The sequence below is a fragment of the Microchirus variegatus genome (genome assembly GCF_963457635.1).
Source record: "Microchirus variegatus genome assembly, chromosome: 7".
Classification (NCBI taxonomy): Eukaryota; Metazoa; Chordata; class Actinopteri; order Pleuronectiformes; family Soleidae; genus Microchirus; species Microchirus variegatus.
The window spans coordinates 19,684,566-19,706,771 of NC_139808.1; the positions used below are offsets into that span (position 1 = coordinate 19,684,566).

The 22,206-nt window shown below is 42.0% G+C and overlaps 1 protein-coding gene across 1 annotated transcript in view; it reads left to right on the plus strand.

Moving 5' to 3' along the window:
* The window catches only part of LOC310929607 (calmodulin-binding transcription activator 1-like), a gene marked incomplete at both ends in the record, with an annotated part of 97,339 nt that overhangs the window by 69,869 nt on the left and 5,264 nt on the right, over positions 1-22,206 (plus strand). Inside the window, 11 exons of the mRNA XM_083892414.1 lie at positions 191-344; positions 3,713-5,580; positions 8,140-8,266; positions 10,168-10,302; positions 16,367-16,515; positions 16,711-16,895; positions 16,978-17,056; positions 18,079-18,346; positions 19,052-19,590; positions 21,246-21,388; positions 21,491-21,740. Of these exons, the coding sequence (XP_083748540.1) occupies positions 191-344; positions 3,713-5,580; positions 8,140-8,266; positions 10,168-10,302; positions 16,367-16,515; positions 16,711-16,895; positions 16,978-17,056; positions 18,079-18,346; positions 19,052-19,590; positions 21,246-21,388; positions 21,491-21,740 (3,897 nt within the window). The remainder of the gene's footprint in view (positions 1-190; positions 345-3,712; positions 5,581-8,139; positions 8,267-10,167; positions 10,303-16,366; positions 16,516-16,710; positions 16,896-16,977; positions 17,057-18,078; positions 18,347-19,051; positions 19,591-21,245; positions 21,389-21,490; positions 21,741-22,206) is intronic.

Sequence of the window (22,206 nt, forward strand, 5' to 3'; positions counted from 1 at the left end):
ACTATATCATCAAACTGGGGCTTTTTTTTATTGTTTTGATTAAGAGACTGAAGCTGCAGAAATGACATGCTGTGCGCTTAATTCTGTTATACATCACTGAACATAGGCTAGTATTAAACTAACACCACGTGTGCCTGTGCGTGTCTTTGCCTGTGTTTGTGTCCTTGTGCTGCTGCTTCTGCTGCTGCAGAACCCAGACATTGTTCTGGTGCACTACCTGAATGTACCGGCGGTGGACGACAGCGGGAAGCCATGCGGTCCTGTCCTCTGCTCCATCAACACAGACAGGAAGGAGTGGGCCAAGTGGAGCAAGGAGGAGCTGATTGGACAACTCAAACCCATGTGTGAGTTCACTTTACTGTCACGTCAGCACTCACCTCTATCTAAGTTTTCATATTTCAGTTTTTTTTCTATTTTTTCTTTTTTCAATGAGTCACCTTGGCTCAATAACAATGCCACACTTGTCATGGTACAGTAGTGATGAAAAAGATGATGACCTACACTAGCCAAGCTTCAAAATTAATCTGTGGGGAACCGGTGTTGTAAATCCAAAACAGACAGTTTGGTTCACCGGCTGGTTTTTATGCTTTATAAACAACTTGGCAGCAGAAAAGCAGCAGAGTCTGGAGCCGTGCCATCACTTATTAGATGAGACAACAGGTGCTTACGACAATTCAGTGGAGGTGATATGAAAATGCCTCTCTTGCATGAAAGAGGAAAATATCTAATTTTGCCAGAGTTAATAATTTGGCTGACATGTTGCTCAAAGTAGAATTAAAGAAGAAGAGCAAAACGTAACAGCTGGTTTGCCAAAAAGGGTTTTCAGACATTGAAAGTGGCCTTATTCTTATTTACATTTTGATGAAAGAAGGTTCTGAACACAACGTCCTTGTGTAATATGAGGTGAGAACAGCAGCTAACAAAGCAGTGATACATTTCAAGATAGCATTGGTTTTTAAAAAGGCTACTTTTTTTGTCAAGGCGGTCAGTATTTACATACTAATCTTCAGCCAGGCTTCTTAGATTTAGAGCCACGGCCGTTCCAGCAGCCAGCACCATGCTGCCACCTAGAGGCTGGAAAACATTGCAATCAAGGAAGGGAGGAAAACAAGGAAGGAAGAAGACAGAGCCTGAAATATCCAGCATGTATTATTCATAAATGAGCATCAGGGAGTTGATAAGTCCAATACACACAGCATCACACACAGACACACAGACTAACCTAATCTCAGCCTGCTTTGATCTGGTTTGAAAGGCCAAATAAGGACAGATGAGCAAAACTAAGAGGCTTTTTGACTTAAGTACAACTTCACTTCGCACTCCCATTTCCCCCTCTTGCTCCTTGATTTGCCCGAAAGTCTCTCTGCTCTTGTCTCTTAATCACTGACTTGATCCCTCTGCGGTCAGTGGGGTTTCTGGGCATAGGTCCCTGACACTTAAACTATTTCATGTTTGTTATTTTTGCTCAAGCTAAATCCTAGAAATGTTAATTTCGATGTTGATTTGGGAACTGGTGAGGCTCTCGGGTGTTAAAACTGAAATCTAAAAGAAGATAATTGTTCATTTTGCATACATGTATTTATTTTCGAGTACAGTGTCATATTTGATAAATCCCCCCCTTATGTATATGCAGTTTCTTCACACATTGACCTCAAATAGTCTTCAGCATCCCTCCACCAGGTGGCAATCTCACCAGGATCCAAGGGTTTATTTATTTATTGATGCTGAACTTTGTCTGACTTTTCCTCATGTTTATGAAATTACTTGCAGAACACTTTAACATTTGAACTTATAAACCCTCTTTTTTATGTTTTTTCTAAAATCTAGACATTTAAAACAATACACTGTAAAATACATTTGCAGCTGTTTATTAATTTAATTGTTTTATGGTCTCTACTTTTATGGTTGACTCTCCATAGACAAAGGTTTCTGAGATAAAATAAAGCCAGATTAAATAAATAGTTATTGTACCCTGCATTACTTTTACTTGCTCTCATGTGCTGGAGTTTGTAGTTTAAAGTGTGTGGAGCAGGTTTAGCTGTTTTTTTTTCACTCCCTGATAAAGACCTTGGTGAAGTTAGCTTGAAGAAAACACACTGCTGGATCTGAAAGAGTGTGTGGAATAGCCATCTTGAGACTTACTTCACAGTCAAGAACCTTTTTGTATTTTCACATAATCTGTTGAATGGATGTCATTAAACTGTCACATGAAGGAGAGATAATCAATTTCCATCTGTCCTTGGTCTGTGTGCAGCAGTGTGTGTGTGTGTGTGGGGGGGGGGGGGGTGCGTGTGCGGGCTTTTTGGGAGTTAAGACCTCGGTTAGCCACTTAGTTGTGATGGTTAAGGTTAGGATAAAGGCTTGGGATGCATTATGTCTATGAAGGCCTCTTTAGGACCTTTATGACATAAACTCTGACCTTGTGAGGACCCGAGGTCTTCAGGGAGACCAAAACTTGGTTTCTGAGGCCCTGGTTAAATTTAGGGATACGATTTGAATTGTGGTTAGGTTAAGATTATGGTTTGGCATTAACTGGTTATGGTTAAACTGGGCTGTCCAAATAAATGGAAATCAATTTTACTGCCTTAAAGGACAGCCAAACCAACCGCTCACTGTGTGTACATGTCTCTTGTGGGCTGTGAGGACAGTTTGGCTGGTCTACACAACTTTAAAGGTCTTTTTGGGGATGAAGAACTGGTTTTAAGGTTAGGGTTAAAATTGCATTTGGGTTAGGCATTTAGTTGTGATGGTTAAGGTAAGGGCAATAGGCTAGGGAATGCATTATGTCTATGGGTCTTTAATTATCTGCCTCTTTTTACAATTATTATTTAATATGTATATTAATGTTAGAAACAATTATCGTCATAATGTGTTGGCCATATTGTTCATCCCTGCTAATGCGCTCTGTTCTCTGCAGCACAAACTTTTGTAGTGTAGATTCTGACCACTGGGTGGCGCCAGTGTACACTGTCAAATAGATGTGAAGGAATGCAACATTAAATCAAAGCAATTTTGTTTGTATAACACCACATCACTACGTACATTTATCTCAAGGCTCTTTACATAGTAAGACTGAGAGAAGAGAAACTCACTTTTAACAGGAAGATTGTTTACATGACAGTACAATAACAACATGGTTATATCATTTTATTTCTAGGTCTGGAATCACAGTCTGGTAATAAGGAGATAATATTGTATATCATATGCCACAAGTCATAGTAAGTTAATAGCTTGATAATAAGAATGACCCTGTTTTAAAAAGAGTGTAATACTTTCACATTTTGGGAATCAGAATTATAACTACCATATCATAATCCTCCCCCATGTCCCATACACCTTTTCCTATGTTATTACCAAGATATTACTTTGAAATATGATGGCTTTACCACAATATTACCTCCCTATTTCAACATCATTACCACACATTGACCTTATTAACATAATATATATAGCTGTTCCTGTCTTGTAAAGTGAATAGTTGGTGAATTTCCTGGCAGAATTAGACTCAGATGTGCAGCCATCTGCCTCAAAAACAGGGGCGAGAGGAGAGGGAGAGGAGGAGCTGATATAATTTGCATGAGTAAAGACAGTTGTAATATTTGCATTTAATAATAGCAGCATCACCTATTATAGTCACATTGACCTGAGCTGCTGAAACAATAAAGTTTGATGACATTGAATTAAATGGCGTTTTCCTTGTCTCTTCCGTCAGGTGCTGGGAGCAGCCTACATCAGAAATGTTCCAGTGTCAAGCAGCGCATCATCTCATCCAAGCAGGAGACAGGGGGAGCAGCAGGAGGTGGACCTGCAGTGGGTACCGGCGTCGCAGCAGGCCAGAGAGATGAGGAGTCGGAGGCCACAGAGGTCCAGAACAGCGATGTGTCGGAGGGCCAGACAGATCCTAGTCCTGGAGGAGGCAGGACCAGAGTGGGCGGAGGAGAGAGGAGGAATGGCAGGATAACCAAACCCTCGTTACTCCCTCAGAGCAGCATGGAGGTCTCCTCTTCAACTTCAAACAACCAGGTGGAGGTTCCTGACACCACACAGAGCTCCCCGCTGTCAATCGCCAGCGACATGGCCGACAGTCCTGCTCTCTCCATTGGGGCTGGGCTGTCACAGAGCACAGCTGTGTTCATGTCTGAGGTCACCACACTCACTGGGGATTCGGTTTACTCCGCTGGACACACCCATCTTCTGGCCTCCACCCATGACAGCACCACCGCTGGCATCCTATTGGCCGTCGCCCCTGACAACCAGAGGTTTGCATCGTTTCCTGGTGGAGTGGGCTTAGGCGAGGGAGGAGAGTTGGTTCTGTCCAGCTCTCTAGACTCTGGAGGAGCGGTCACACTTCCTGAAACCACCATGACGTTTGACCCAGATTGCTTCCTCAACAACCCCAAGCAGGGCCAGACGTATGGAGGAGGTGGAGGGAAGACTGAGGGGTGTAATGGTGATGATGGAGTACTCCACTGCCCCTCGAATGGCTTCGTCTACAACCCTGCCCTCGTCAACAACATCAAAACCGAACCGTCACCACTGGAGCAGCCACTGACCGCTCAGAACAGCTACGTGGGGGAAGGAACAGGCCTCAGCCCCAGCACCACCTTGGAGCAAATGGACTTCAGTGCTGTCATGTCATCTGCCTGTGTCCCGAGTCTTGGCCAAACCCCACACCACCCCTCCCCAAGCCTCTTCCTCCAGGCCTCCCCCCAGACTAGCCAATCCTCCCAGCTGCAGACCAACGGTACTGAGGGATCGCAGGAATCAGGTGAGGCCCAAACTTACATCGGTCTGCCCACGGTGCCAACGGACTCTCCCATCACCAACGGAGATCCACATACACACCTCCACCAAGCCAACCCAGACCAGCAGGCCCTATGTGGACGGAACGGACAAGGAGCAGCGGTGAGCTCTTTTCCCCTCACAACGCAGGATACGACCGTCGACCAGTCCGTCAGCAGCGGGCATCAAGAGGTGGTAGTCTTAGAGAAAGCGTCTGAGAACGGAGGGGAGTTACTACTTAAGCATGGGGATCCTCATGAGGCCTATGCGAGCGTGGACACAGAGCACTATCTGCAACCCACAGATGACAACAGAGGAGGAGAGGAGGGTGGAGGAGGGGGAGGTGGAGGAGGAGGAGGAGGGGAGAATGAGATACTCTGTAACGGTGTAAGCTTACCAGGGGCTGGCGGGTCAGTGGTGGCCAGTCCTCAGTCAATAGCTGCTGGTGCAAACATGGATGGGGCGCTCTTCAGCTCTCCTATGCCACAGCAAGGTGGCGGCGTGTCAGCCACAGCGGCCGGGGCGGGATCGGCCATCAGCCTGGAAGGTTTTGAGGCTTCATTTGGAAGCCAGTTCTCTGATCTCATCAATGATTTCATCTCAGTGGAAGGGTCTGGGGGTGGGGTGGGAGCTGCAGTCACTGGGGTTCTGATGCCACAGGAGGGCGCAGCTGGGGAGGAGCAAGGCGCAGGCCACCTGCAGGGCTCAGAGGTGGAGCAGGGAGCTCTGGGACTCCTCCAGGAGACTGGGAGGCTGTTTGGTGTGACAGACTACTCCCCAGAGTGGTCTTATCCAGAGGTTAGTAAACTCAACATAATCCTTTATTATTTATTCATTGTTCTCACTAACACAAAATTAGTCCCTCACCCACATGGTCGAGGGTGATTCATAACGACGTTAAACACTGAAATGAAGTTTGTTCAACGTGTGCTGCTCGCACTGCCAGGCTGACTGTGCGGTCATTAAGGAGTCAGAATATCTCAGACTTAGCTGAATGGATTTTGATGAAATTGCAATTTCACACGGATTCCCCTGGGTGGCCTCATTAATGTACCAGTGTACCACTTATAACAATTCAGTGACACTAATACTGTCATTGAATTATGATGACACGTTTGAAACAGCATCTTACAACCATCAGTGACAAAAAAAAAGTAAATGCTTGCAGAAAAAATAGGAAAAACAGCTGCAGTGCATAACTTTTAGTGAGTTTTGAAGTTGATGCCTCTGTTTGGTCTTTATGAACAGAAACAATATAACATTAATGTAACATCCAGTCACAGAAAAGGAAGGCTTTGACTGTTTAGTTTGATGTAGTGCACAGAACAATGTAAGAGCTCAACAGAAAGTATATAAACAGAAAACAAATACATTTGACTCTCCTGAAACATGGCAAATAGAAGAAACAGTGATTGCGACCGAAAACTTAACAACTACTCCTTAAACTAGGAGGTGAAATTAATGGTTAGATCACGTGACTCGCCTTTAATTTAGAAAACAAATCTCTTAATGTACCTTGTTTTTTTGCTTTTTGTGTTTGATGTGTATGATTTGTAGTTTACATCATTGTTTTTCAGCATACTATTCTTTCATGGTAACTAGGCTAATGTTATGTGCTCTGTCAAGCAATACTGTCAGACCTGACTGTGGGAGCATTTGTATGCATACAGCAGTAGCCCAGGGGTGGGCGGGGACAAGAAGCTTACAATAAATCCTGTCAAACTGCTGCAAGACAAGTTTTCACAGTGCAATTCATTTCTGAAACTTTACATGGAGGCTTCTTTGAGTTTTCAGTCATCCTCCAACCTGTATGCAGTTGTTTTGCTTCACGATAAGATAAGTAAAGACCATGCATTTTCACATAATATGTGAAAGTACAATACAGAAAATGTTAATAATAAGACTATCAAAAGGTAAAATACAATGTACAGTATTTTTACGTTTACTAACACAATGTTGTTGCTGTTGATGTGGAGCTGATAGCCTTATTTTTTTTCCTAGCATTATTATTATTATTATTATTTTTTTTATTTTTTTTTTTTATTTTTTTTTTAAATAACTATCAATTTCGCCAAAATGTGCTCACATTCAGCTCATATTTTTTCGGCTTTGCTCTGCTCTCATCAGTGTTGCATCACTCTGGTTATTCCATAATTGTTTCTTGGAAAAAAACATCACAGTTTTCACCCAAAAGCTCAAAGGGTATTTGTGTGATATTTATACAAGTCAGGTAAATGGCTTTTGAAACTGAATGTCATTAGTTGTTGTGTCATCTCACTTCATAATGACAACATTTGTGGGCGACAATACAGTATGTTGTTATTGGCTTCACATGGCAGTGTCTTTCAGATACAACACCAAACCTGCTGTGATTACCTTAAAAACGAGCCAGGTTATAAAGTTATAAAAATTAAAGTATGTTTTTGTGTGTATGTTTTTTTTTATAATTTTTGGGCCACTGTGTCTCTGAATCGTGTTTTTCTGACCGACAGGAGGAAACACGTGCACTTATTCGCCCTGAGACACATTTCAGTTGACATTTGCATTCATTCACTAATGTGCACTCACATCTTTAGTTAAGATTGACATGTGGTCTTCAGTATTTATTTGAATGACTGGTTATAACTGTTTCCTGTCTATCGTTTCACGCTCTTCTGATCTCTGGTTTTTTATCGCAGAGAAAACTGACACTCTGGAAAGGTCTGGTCTTCAGCCGTCTCTCTCACTAACTTATATTAGTGTATTAGTCACAGTTTCACACTAGATGCCTGTTGTTTCCTCAACTCTCGTTGAAGGGACATGATTAGACGCGGAACTCACAGAAATCAGAACCCGCCACTGTCGGACTTCAGACACCGGTGCAGATCATTCCAGAGACAGTTTTTGTCATCCAGGATCTACTTACATATCTTATAGAAGAATATGTTAAAGTCATAGAGAGATGACTACATGAATCAGCCCTGACAAGCTGCTTGTCAGACTCTGCGGTGATGTCTCAATGCTCATGTCTGGTGTTACCTCTGCTCTCCTCAGTACTGCAGCTGTCGTCATTAAATTCTTCAAAATGAACTCCTCACTGACTCCGTTCAACTAGATCAGCTGTTTCTAAGATTCTAATAAAGTCCAGCCCGTCTGACACTGTTAAAAGTCACTTAAATCACTTTTCTTTGCTCGGTTTAAACTTCCACAGGTTGTCTTGACCTAAATGCATTGAGTTGCTGCCATGTGATTGGCTCATTGAGCAGTTCAACTTTTGTACCTTACCAAGTGTATGTACTTGCACTGCGTTTTAGTTTCCTGTAGAGGAAGAAGCTGCCTTCATATTAAGTCTGTGAGGTCTGTATTTGTGTGCTGCAGGGCGGAGTGAAGGTGCTGATCACAGGCCCGTGGTTGGAGTCGAGCAGTGAGTACAGCTGCCTCTTTGACCACATCAGTGTCCCTGCTGCCCTCATCCAGCCTGGGGTGCTGCGCTGCTACTGCCCAGGTAACACACCTATGTCCAAATACACACACACACACAAACATGCACACAACTCTTAAATAAATCTTTAATCTTAAATTCAGCATACAGGAAAAGGCAGTACCTTTTGATACAAGAATATTATTAGATCATTGTGAGGAGAGACAGTGTCTGGCAAACATGCTGTGTGCACAGTGCACCAGAGAACTGGTTCTCTACAGGAAGTGATACATGAGTCATATCCCGCCACATTAAGTTTGATCAGGGGGGAAAGTGTTTGGCAAATAGTGTCTCGCAGGCACACAAGAGCTGGAGTAACACTAGATATTCACAGTCTATATCTGTGTTTCAATTAAGGGTCTGCAGCCTTCGCTGGCTGCATCTGTGGCCTCTGTAGACCATGTGGGCTCCAGTCAACAGTCAGTTTGTTTCCATGCACAGTTACATCGAGCTGTTGTTTGAACCTCGACTCCGCCATTTAATTGGACTGTTGTCCTTTTCCCCGTATACTAGCACTAGTGGGGAATCGATTTATTGAATCTAGTGTGTCTGCCTCCACTATATTAGATCACAATATGCCCCCTTCTAAGCTTAGCTTTATCCAACTGACCTATTATTTCACAGAGTAGAACAACTTTATCTGGTGGCAAAGCCAAACACCATTCTATGCCTTCAGTCTCCTCGTCTGTTTGAAAATACACCAGTTCTGATTTTCATGTCTTTTTTACACTGTCTTCTTCTTCTTCTATTATTCCTGTGTTAAAGCCAAGGACAGGATGTGTGGTGTATGTGCAGAGCACCCAGGCCAGTGTGGGTGTTGTTGAATATATACATGAAACAACATTATCAGGATGTGTTAGTCCGAGAACTTCTACTTAGTACCTTAAATGTTTTAGGGCTGCAACTAGTGAATAATGGTTTAATGGTTTCTTTCTAACAAAGAAATCAGGAAAGAGCTGAAAAATCAGAGAGAAAAAATACTCAAAATAGTTGACTATTCATTTAGTTATCATACTAAATTAATCGCTGCTGCCCTAACATGTTAGCACTGATTGCTCAATGGGATGATCTGACCTTCAGCGGTCAACAGAAATCGCTTCACTCATGACCTGCAACAGCAGCACAGCAACGTCTCCACTTGCTGAGGAAACTCAAGTCAACAAGGACATTGTAATCTTGCTCTTCCACTCACTTATTAAATCAGTTCTCCCCTTAAACTGTCACCTTCCTCATGGTACAGCCTGCTCCCTATCACACACAAAACAAGACTCTCACACATAATAAATCATCCATCCATCTTCTACCATTCTCTCCTCCACATGAGGGTCACGGGGGGGGCGCTGGTACCAATCTCAGCTAACATGGGGCGAAGGGTGGGGCACACCCAGTCCGTAACAGGGACACATATAGAGAACAACACATGCACACACAGGGAGAACATGCAAAGTCCATACAGAGAGGCTCTTGTTCTGACCCGAGTCTCAAAGCCGGGTCTTCTTGCCGTGTGGCCCCATAACAAATCATTCTAGCTCCCCTTATCCAAACTGTACATCTCTTAATCCCTTGATTCCGTATGTTAATGTGTGTGTTTTGAATGTTTTAAAATGTGATTCTTGGAGCCTTGTCTGAGAAAGGTTTCTGTCACTATTGGGTACAGACAATATAATCTTATCTTTATCCCTGACATATTATATGTTTAACTTTGACAACAACACTGTGGATACAGTATGTTCGGCTACGAAAGTCCCACCTGTTGGATCCTTTGAAACACAGCAAAATAGACTACATTTGGAGGAGCCTGCAAATGTCTGGAACAGGTCTTGTCGCAAATGCAGCCCACAAAAGCCTGCAAGCCCTGAATTAGGACTTTAAGTCTATTATGATCAGACATTGTCATTTGTACTAATACTTTACTTCGTTTCCAGCCCATGACACTGGACTGGTGATGCTACAGGTCGCTATGGGTGGTGAAGTCATCTCTTCCTCCGTGGTGTTTGAATACAAGGCACGAGACCTTCCTGCTCTGCCGTCTTCTCAGCATGACTGGCTGTCCCTGGATGGTAAGAGCATTCACTAATTTTTGAATACAGAAGGAGACAGCTGTTGCACACTTACAGTCTGAGTTATTTACTCAATTAAGAGCCATAAAACACAAGTGAGACACGTGCAGAATGGCTTTGCTGTGTTTTGTGGAGCGTAGTAATGTCTCAACAAGCAAAACATAGAGGGAGTCGGTGTGTACTTGTATTTATAGCTTTGTGAGCTCCTGAAACACTTAAAAACCTACCTTTGTGGGGACATTTGGCCTGGGCTTTTTCAGGGTTAAGACCTGGTTTTAGGGTTTTATGTTTGGGTTTAGGTTAGAGTTAGGGTGAAGCCACTTTGTTGTGATGGTTAAGGTTATGATGAGGTTCCTGAAGTGTCCTCACTAAGATAGCAAAACAAGTTTGTATGTGTGATTTAAATAGATAGATCTATGAGGTACTGACACATTGTCAGCACTGACTTCAGCTCATAAAATGCATGCCTGCTTAAGTCTCCAGTATCTAAAGTTGATATGTGCTGCTTTATCTTACCATTAGACAGCCTTTTTTTTACCTGAAAGTTGAAGTCTGATAATCCCTCCCCTCGACTGCACCAAAGTCCATAGAGGAAAGCAGCATTTTTAGCCCCAGCACACACAGGAGCTGATGGTCCTCTGCTTCTATGTTTGGAAAGTTTGTGTCACTGAGGTAAATCCAATGGAAGGACTTCAAACACTGAAGACTCAAAATAACATATTTGAACTGATGGTTGGAGGCAGCAGTGGACCATCAACTCCTGTTTACCATGATTGGTAAAATTGATGATTTGTTCTATGGACTTTGGTGTGGTGAGTGAGTGGATTACAGAGCCACACAGACATCAGTTTCCACTCAAAAAAAGGATAAACTGCAAGACGTCATTTCATTAGATGATCGTTTAGATAAGTAGCCAAAATCTGTCCTCTTTTGTCTCTGCTCAGGCCGTGTCTCAGGCTGGTTCTTGGTGACTTGTAGCAAACTGCTGACAACTGCTGTGTCGGCATGAAATATACCTTAAAAGTTTAACCTTCAATTTACATTCAAAATACACATGTTTCTCATTGTCTCTTTTTATTTTTGTATCTTTTATGACACAAGCTTCTGATATTTTTGATAAGCTGTGTGTGTGTGTGGGGGAGGGGGGGGGGGGGGGTGTGTGTGTGTGTGTGTGTGGGGGTGTGTGTGTGTGGGAATGTGGGAATGTGGCGGCTGTTTTTTTTGCTGTCATGTTGAGAGATATTGTGTTTACATTTTTTTGTTTACATATTGTGTCTCATTAAGCTGATATTGGGATTGGGATTGTTTTGTGTCTGCAAACAACTTTTGTCACCAAAAGTTTGTCACAGACTGATTCAATAAGGAATATATAATCACTGGACACTTCTTTAGCTATTTTGTGTGCCTACTAAAGAGTCCGTTGTGGTCCTCTGCTCCTGTAGCTCTTCTGTTTCATGGTTTATTGGTGTTGTGTGTCCAGAAATGGTCCTCTACATACTTGTTTGTAACAGGTTGTTGAGTTACTGTTGCCTTTCTCTAAACTCTGGTATCCACAAGACATTTGAAAACAGGGAACTCTCGCTGAGTGGATATTTTCTTTTTTTTGGACCATTCTCTGTATATACTAAAGATGATTGTGCATGAAAAAATCCCACTAGATCAGCAGTTTCTGAAATACTCATACCAGACCAACCATGGTGCTACTTATTCACTTTGTTACACTTCTGGGCGAGAACAGTCCAACTGTAGCCACATACTGTACTCTCAGGAGAGTTTTCCACTTGGGAAAACATGACCCTGGAAAAATAAACCCACTGTGAAAACAAGGGATGGGAATTCCCATGCAAGAAAATACGATTCAAACGTCTTATCTAATTAGTCGAATAATTGGTTCCTGAGACAGTGGTTCATTAGGAAAGGCTGGGGTAGCGCTGCTCTGTGACGGGCACTGTGAGCACCGAGCGCCTGCATAAGCAGAGCTGTCAACTCTGACAACATCACTGCCAAACAATAAATATGTCATATCTTGATACATATATCCTTTCAATTCTAAATGACTAATTTCTCTCACCTCAAATGATGTGAAAACTGCGTTCCGTGACACAGAAAATGTTTTATTTGTAGTTTTTACTTGAATTGTATGTTTTCTCCAGAGACAATACATTACGTAAACAATGCCCTACCTGCATTTGCACACAACACAGCATCTTGTCTACACGACTGGTTTTACAGTGTGCAGCTGTGCTAGGACAACGATGTGCCTGATATCAAACCATATACATATATATATTGAAAAGTGCCTTAATAAGACAGAAAAGGTGTTTTTTTTGTGGCAGCCATCTTTGCTAATTGGCTTTTTCTGTCTATAGACGTCAATTCAAATACAACCGTTCACCGCCAATGACGTCTGATGAAAGAAGAGAGTCTAGTTAAAGTCCTATGTCAGGGTTTGTGAAGTTGCTCCAACTTTCCAAATTGGAAAAACAACTTGGAAATTCTGACTTCTGAATACAATTGGAAGGCACCGTTTCTTGTTCTGTATGGCAACACCCACTAACTCTCAATATTAGCTGTCGGACAGATAACGGAAAAAATTTTGAGATAAGATTCCATTAAAATGTTTAAAAGGCTAGGCTATGGTATAGCAGTTGGCGTCTTTGGGAGGGGGAGGTGTCAAACTCTACAGTTATCTTTATTTGTATCAGTCTTATTACCATTTACACTTATTTATTACTATGCAGAGTATTTACTTTTGCAAAATTTCCTTGCACTGTGTCCATAGTTCTATTCTATAGTGTTTTATAATATCTTTATTAATGTGTTAATCTCATTGTTGTCCGACGTGTGTGTGTGCATGTGTGTGTGTGTTGGGTGAGATTGGGAATGGAAGGGGCACCAATTCTCAATCTCTCCTCGGGCACCACAGTGCATAGGACCGGCCCTGGGCCACTTAATGCTTTTAATTATTTTGTTACTGTATGTATTTATTCATGCTTTTTGTTGTTTTTGTAGCTTATTTTTGAAAAGTGCTATACTCATAATACTACTAATAATAATATAATGTAGTGAGTGAACAATAACAAAACAGTGTTTCTGTAATGCAGATGTAGCGTAGGATGCAGTTGCAGCTCGCGAGAACGCACGGGTCTGCCCCCTCGGCGACTGAGGCTTGTTTTGTCCTGCATGGATTTCACTCTCTTCACCCTTCTGTCTCTGCGTTGCGCAGTGCGGCACTGCGGCTGCACGCGCTGTAGTCACACAGCAGTGCGCGTGTTTGTTTGCAGGAGTGAAGGACAAAGATTTGAAGCACCGCGGTCCACGTGAGCGTCAAAGTGTGGCTGAAGGCGCTACATTAACATTATGAATGTAGTGACTTTGTAACAATAGGAACGAGACTTTGGGCAGGTTTGACCTCGAATTGATAGACACACACACACATACAGTGAGAGAGAGTGAGCTAGATATATACATATATAGAGAGAGAGATATTCTAGGCGCAGTATTTTTGCTCCAATTTATTCAGTGTGCGGTGTTCTGTTGTTGCCGATGACGAGTGAGTCTCCTGCAGCTGTGAGTCTGGTCTGGCGGGCGGATTTGAAGAAGAAGCTGCTGTTGCTGTTGCTGCTCTTCAGCTCCACAGACACAACGTGGTGGAGACTCTACTCCCCCTCTCTCCCCCTCCTCTCTCTCTTTCCTCCTCCTCCTCCTCTCTCTCTCCATCCCTGCGCTTATATTTGTGTTTTGCTCGTTCGGAGCGCAGGAGCGCGTGATTCGCGCATTTCGGACATAAACGGGAACAAAGAAAGCAGCCGATAAAAGAGGGAGACACACACACACACACACACACACACACTGAGAGAGAAAGAGACACTGAGAGAGAGAGAGACAGGGAGAGAGGGAGACGCTGTTCGCTGTTTGGGTTCGTAGATTATTTTTTTTATTCTAAACTTAAAGTCGCGCTCTTTCACTCTTTGTTGTTATTTGTAGCTGAGTGAAGTTTTTGTTTGTTTACACGTCTGCATTAGAGATTGCACACACACACACACACACACATACACACACACATACACACATACACGTGAGTGCATTGTTTAAATGTGTGTTTCTTTCAGACAAAGGGAGACAAAAAAGCCACAAGCATTTCAACTGTTTGTATGTTTAAACCGCCAAACATGTTCTTTGACATTAAGCTTTAGCATGATCGTGTCTAGCTATTATTATCATTATTTTTTTTCGAACAACCTGTACCGTTTCAGCACCAGCAGGAGTGGACAGCGCCACCGGTTTCCATAACAACAAAGCAATCGATGCTATGATGATGCTGCTGCTGCTGCTGTTGTTGCTGCTGCTGTAAAAGTGGGACAGTTTTAGGAACGAGACCATAGACTCAGACAGACTTGTTGCTGTTGTTGTTGTTGTTGTTGTTGTTGTTGTTGTTGTTGTTGTTGTTGTTGTTGTTGTTGTTGTTGTTGCTGATGTTGCTGCTGTTGGTGTTGTTTTACATTTTACTTTTGAAAGTTTAGAATCACCTGTTTAGTTAAAAAAACAATTAACTACTCCTACTCAGTCTGGAATTAGTATTAGTAACAGCACAATTCAAATACATTACCAATGCAGCTTTATAAACAAGTCCCAACTGGTACGTTTAAAAATAATAATAATAATAATAATAATAATATGATGATGATGATGATGATGATGAACATTAAAGGTTAAATAAAATGTTACAAATATATGTTTCATTCCAATGTAATTTTAAGGACATTTTTATTATAGTTTTACTCAGAATAAATTACTTTTGTACAACCTTTATCGATGTTTAAGATTACAACTAAATACTAAATTGTAAAGAAGTAAAAACAAAGAGGTAATTTTAATGTGATTAAAATCAATACAAATAATAATAAATAAATAACAGAATAACGTTAATAAATAAAGTAGTTGTTTTTATTCAACTTGGTTTGTGTTATGAACAACTTAACTATGTGGCAAGGAAGTTAGTCAGATATGCAGTGGATGTCGTATGTGCAGAGTAGATCAATAAAAATAAGAATAAATAAACTGAAAGAAATCCACAGTTATCATCACACAATTTTTGCAGATGGTTGTCGAAAAATTCAAATGAAAAGAAGTTGTCAGTGCTGCTCAGTACATCCACAGGTGTCCAGTAACATTTAACATAAGCCTACATGTCAGATTAATGAAGTGTAAAATGGAAAATAAACAAAAAGATGCAGCAAATATGGACAAATTTCAAACACGTTTTCATTCATTAACTTCCAAAAAAGGGTGGGATTTAAATTACTCCTTAATCCCTGCTTCATTCTCACATTTCACTGAACTTTATCGTCTCATTTTAGTTGTTAAAGTTACTCCATTTAATCACAAATTCTAATGCAATGTCCTTTTTGTGGATGTGTGTGTGCTTTAACGCTTACAGGAGTGTCTGTATCAAAGCAACCTAGTTAAAAAATCATCAGTAAATCATTAGTTATTGGTTACTTAATGGTTTTTTGTGTGTTATTGTAAAGTGTTACTGACGTGTATAACGGCTGAAGCTGCTTTTGTGTAGCTGGGTGTTTTGCTTTGTATTCAAATGAGCTCTAGTGCTGGGAAACTCACATCCGCTCCTGACTGGGGGAGTTTTTTGGGGGGTGGGGGGGCGTGGTTTGAAGGGGAGGAGCCTGAGCCTTTGTGTCGCGTGCGTCCTCTCAGCTGCAGACAGCAGTAAGAAAAACAGAAGTGAAATGAGTAAGTGAGACGACGACGGCAGCAGCAGCAGCAGCAGCAGGTGGGATGTGAGCACTGCAGCAAAACTGCAGCAGCACTGAAACAAAGGGTCACAGTCACAAACATGTAGGACACACACATTTGAAGTCAACTGGGTGTCAGTTTTTCTCACGCACACACACAGACACTCAGTTTCCTTGATTCCCCACTAATAGTGGATTTTTGTCTCTGTATGGAACCAGAAGCTGTTCTTTTTCTAACCTTCTCACAGTAAAATGTTCTAAATGATAACCTTTAAAATTTACCACTCTCTCTCCCACCTCTATTTCTCCAGATACCCAGTTCAGGATGTCCATCTTGGAGCGTCTGGAGCAGATGGAACAGAGGATGGCTGAGATAACCAATCAGAACCCCAGCTCAGAAACCACGGCAACCAAGGGCGGAGGAGTGGAGGGGGGAGGAGCCACTGATCAGCAGTCTCAAGTAACGTGGAGTGAATTTAGTTGGGAAGAATTTTTCATAGATCATTAAAACTGAATAAGTTTGGTTTATGGCCAAAAACAAGACATCGTCATTTGATGTTTTTCCCACATTTCCTGACATTTTATAGACCAAGTAAGAAGACTGTAAGAAGAATGTTTCACTTACTGTGTCTTCCCCCCCCATCCCACCGTCCAGATGTCTCCTGATCAGGGTTCATTTGAGGGCCGTGTGGTGGTGGTATGTGAGAAGATGATGTCTCAGTCATGCTGGGCGTCTTCTAATCAGCTCGTGCACAGTAAGAACTCCAGAGGAATGACCTTACTGCATCTGGCTGCAGCTCAGGGCTACGCGGGACTCATTCAGACGCTCATCCGCTGGCGGTATGTAAGACACAATAATGACGACGTGACTGACGTGAATGTGCAGACGGTGCAGATGAACGTTTGTTGTCTTGCCTCACAGCACAAAACACGCTGACTCCATTGACCTCGAGCTGGAGGTGGATCCTCTAAACGTGGACCACTTCTCCTGCACTCCACTGGTAAGTGACTGATGTCTTTAATGGTGTTTTAAAGGTGCAGTGTGTAACATTTCTGTCGCCTTAGAACAAGCCTTTATTTATACTTTAGTTAAGGGCCTTGCTTTACAGAGGGTGCCATCTTGTGCAGCCATTGACATGTTTAAGTGGAAACAAGAACAACATTCTTTTCTAGTGTTTGTATTATGTACTACAGTATCTGTCGGGTCACAGTAGATCTGTAAGACTTGTGGAAAGCCTTAATGTGAGCGAGAAGGAATTTTTTTTACATTTATTACAATCTGCAATTCCTAATGTTGAACATGTTACCCTAACGTTTTAGAGGGCCGAAAACTTAGAAGTGTAAAAACTCCACTGGCTCCATTTTTGTGTGGATGATTTACTTGTATTTACGTTCTGGTTGGTTCTTGTCTGACTGAAGTAAACAAACAACAGCAGAGGGAAGAATCTACTTCCTGTTTACAGTGTATATGATATATAATGTTTTAGGCATTTTGGTACAGATGCAGAACACTTTAGTTACGATGTTCAGCCGAACGCAGATTGTTTTTTTGTTTTTATTAACTTTGTTTATTGGGCTTTACAAAAGCATAAAATGAAATTGTACATTGTGCAGGATATGACAGTTGACATATTGCTTTATACCCAACAACTTGAGTATAAAAATGAACACAACAAAAGAGTATTAATAAAAGGTCATCTCGAACCAAAACACCATTAGTCAAAACAACAGCATATGATCCACCTTACAGCCAACACAATACCACTATTTCTCCTCAAATGTCCCAGTTGTTTCAGTCGGGGACGAGTGGGAGATCTGTCCTGTCTTGTGCAAATACAAGATTTGTTTACATGTTTTAATATCTCTATCCAGACTTCCTCAGCTATTGATGCAGTATTGACAAGCTGTCTTTAAATGTAAATGTCACAGTATGGATGTATCCTAATACAGCTGACATTTAAGGGCATGTGTCTATCCTTCCACGCCTGTGCCTGACCTGTGTTTTTCTTTTTCTTCTCCCCAGATGTGGGCCTGTGCTCTGGGCCACACTGAGGCAGCACTGGTGCTTTACCAGTGGGATCCACGGGCTCTGTCTATTCCCGATTCATTGGGACGCTTGCCACTCAACATTGCTCGATCCAGGGGCCACACTCGACTGGCTGAGCTCTTAGAGCAGCTGCAACAGACTCCTCAAGCTCAGGGCCAGCCTGCTGACACATGGATGGACAGGTGGAGGGGGGAGTCACGGATGAGTGGAATAAGCAACAGCCCCACTCAAAACCCTAACTCAGGTTGGAGAGCTTGCAGTGTTGTGCTAATTATATTTGTTTTATATCCTCTCCGTGTCTTCATTAATGGATAAATAAAGTTTTATTTTTTCATGCAGATTCAAGGTGCAGTGCAGAAACAATTAAAAACAACCCAGATCGGACAACAAATCATTCAAAAGTTAAAAACTACAATCAATAACTAATTGTTGAAGGAGTTTAAAAGTGGTAAAAAGGGTTGCAGAGGGGGGAAAAAAGCTTTAAAAAATATGATAGAAGTAAAGAATACGTGAATAAAGACAATGAAATTTGCTTGTATTTTGAATATCGATCAAACAAAAAATACGTAAGTGGACTCTGGGTCAGACTGCAGATTACAAAGACAGATCATAAGTTTTAGAGAATTTTTTGTTGCACTTGCACTACCTGGACAGTGGGTGGCAGTGTACGGGGCCTGCACAATGGTCCAATGTGGTGGCTTGTATGCAATTCTACCATCAGCACCCACATATATGCAAGAAAATAGCAATTGAATAGCTGTCCCCTGTAGAGACCACTATGCATGAACTGTGAAAAGAACTCATATTTCATGGCCATCGGCTCCTCTGATTTCATAAGATCAGCATTGGCATCAGCCACAGACAATCCCATATGTGATGACCTCTAATGTCCAGTGTTAGAGGGAATTCATGTTGTCATTATCTTATTTTCCATCATGTGTTTCCTCAGAGCTCAGAAGAGCCCGGACAGAGAGCCAGCCAGACAACCAGAGCCAAGGCTGGAGCCAAACTGGACTCAGAGCCCCACAGGGCAACCAGGGAGAGCAGGGAGGTCCACCCCCAGCCAAGAGACTCAAACCCAGCCCAGACACACAGCAACAGCTAGCTAACTCAACGCCCAGCACCAACACCCTCAACTCCCTCCTCAGCACCTCCCAAAATCCTAACCCTATGTGTTCTCTCCTCCCCAACACCCACACACTACAAACTCAACCCTCCAACCTCAGCTGTCAGAACACACCTCCTGCCAGTGCCAGCCCTAACCGGCCTCAGCTCCCCAGCACCCCATTCTCCCACCTGCAGGCCAGGATAGGGGAGTCTGGAGGGGGCACCAGGTGGAGTCTGAGACAGACTCTTGGGCAATGTAGCCTAGCCAGGAGGATTTTAGGAAAAGAGCGACTGGTCAGTCACCTGCGCCAAAGAGTGCTGTCTGACAGGGGAGAGGAGACAGAGCTGCTGACCTATCAGGAGAACACTGAGGACCTGCAGGTAGGGGGAGTGGATTGTTAGGGGCAGTTTGGATCTTGTTCCTTATGCAAAATTGAACTCTTTGTATTATATGTGATGGAATATGTGTACAGCTTGCTTGCATGAGCTCCGTGTTTGTGACGAAACTATGGAAACAACCCTCCACAAATCTTCAGGATAAGGAAAAATTCTTGTTTTAGGGGTCGTTCACATGCAGCTTGAGGTGGTGGCCAAAGGTGTTTTTAAACCAGAGCTTTTCTGTCACAGCAACAAAAACCTGGGAGCTGCAGAATTGATGTTGATGTTGCTGCAGCTTCATGGAATTAATTAATGCATTAAGCTAAGAAAATAAATTCCCAGTATTGCTTTTCCTTCACCCCAGCTTTGCTATTCAATTTGTATGTGGAGAAAAAAGAGAAAAACGCAGTGTCCGGGTTAATCCTCTACTTAATCAGCTGATTTAGGAGCTTAGTGTGGAGGTTCAAAATTTATTTCAGAGTCGACAAAAAACAGTTTTACCAACTTTTTTGCCAAGAGTATCAAAAGACGCGCTGAAAGTGCCTGCCGCGTTCCAAAAAGTTTCATTTTTAATCCTTCCAACTCAACGCGGACCCACAGGCGCGCTGCGACAAATCAACGTTGTGACCATGTTGCTCTTGTTTTCCATGGAAAATAATAAATAATGTATTTCTACGTGCTGAAGATGCCGCATGTGAACAGCCCCTGAAGCTTATTTGGAAAAAAAAGGAAATGTCAAACCATGTGGAGAGCCCAAAGATGATATGAGTAAATGTTGATAAGAAAATGAAGCATAAACACACCAAAGATATATTGGGTAAGGATTGAGGGCAAGTTTTTTTATCGTGTTATTTATTGTCTACAGCAACTGTCTATATTAAATGTGTCATTATAAAAACACCTGGTGCAGGTTTATCAGTGCTGTCGTTTTTACTCGGTCTCATACAAGCAGAAACGTCAATGATCCAGTGCACATATGTACAAGAAAGTGAAAAAACCGCACATGTACTAAATGCAGTAGCAATCAGTTCAAACCCACTCTTTTAAAAATGCTAAAGTATCAGGACCCAACTCACACACTGTAGCAACTAATTTATAGCCATTTCTGTAAAATATAATATAGTATTTTTATGAATAACCAAATAATTTCCAATAGTAGGTACATTAAGAACAGCTTCATTTTATGCATGTATTTATATACAAATCTAAACTTAAAGGGTTGGAAAAATTGTTTGGGGATCCAAATAAAATCTCCTGCGACCCATCTGTGGGTCCTGACCCAGTCTTTGGGAACCAGTGCATTAACGGAAGCACTGTGAGCATGTGTGTAGTTCTGAGCTTGAACAAATAATACACACGACAAAAAGGTTTTTATTTAGGATATTGCAGATTAATTAGGCATACAAACACATGACATGTATATATTCTATATACATACATCTTATGATCGTAAGAACAGAGCAAGCCCTTCTGACGCTGACTAAAATGTGCTTGCAGGGATTAAATGTGATTACCTTAAATCTGATCATACTTACAGCATAAGTAACGTTAATACACAGACTTGTGTCCTCAGCATAGACAAAGAAAATACATGTTAAAGGTTTTTGCGGGGACAACTGCTCTTTAGAGCTAATTCATGTCATTTGTGTTTGTTTCAGATGGACATTACAATGTTAGCTGATCACATCATGGAGGCGTCAGGTGCTCGGCTCAAACAGGAGGCTGTGGAGACTGAAACAGAGTCCGGGAGGATCAGCAGTGATGTCAGGTTACTGTCTGGTTACCTCAGCGAGGTGGAGAGGTGAGTAACAAAGTGCCTAAAATCCACCACATCTGTTTCACCAAACTCAATACCATTAAAAAAAAATAATAATAATTTCTTTGCCCCTTTGTTTATCTCCAGGTTCTTGAACCGCAAGCCCCGGACTCCCAGCCCCAAACCAAACTCTCTCTCAGGGCCCGAGGATCAGCAGAGTCCTCAGGCTAAGCAAGCCCCGTCCTCCTCCCACTCTGACTGGAACTCCTTCCTCTGTGCAGCTATGAAAGAGGAGAGGTTGAAAAGTAACTCCTCCTGTCTAGCCATGACTGAAGCAGAGCAGGCGGAGCTGTATGAGACTATCAGACATGCCCTGCACGCCCTCAGAAAACACAAGGTACATCCATTTCCTTCCATTTCAAAGTCCAGTCTTTAGAAGTTTGGAAGATCTATCAACATAAATTAAAGCTTTAGTGCAAAACCTCTTCAGGGAGTCTAAGCATTTATGGAAACACTGCAAGAACCTCTACATTAGAGCTGTTTTCAAATCAAAATTTGAAACAATATTAATTGAAAACTACAAAAAAAGAAATGCAATTCAAAACACACACCGTGCTTAATTCCTTAGACCACCACCTAATGTAAGGTGTATGCCACAACTGCCCTAAATTGTGGCATAAACAATTTTTTAAACTGTGTTTCAGTAATGGTTAATACACCAGTATGTAGGCTCTTTTATTATATCAATATATAATGATATATATTGTTAAGCTAAAATATAGTTATCATTGTTATCCATGAATGTTCAAATGTACTGTTTTACAAAAAAAAACAAAAAAAATAGTAAAGCACATTATTATTCC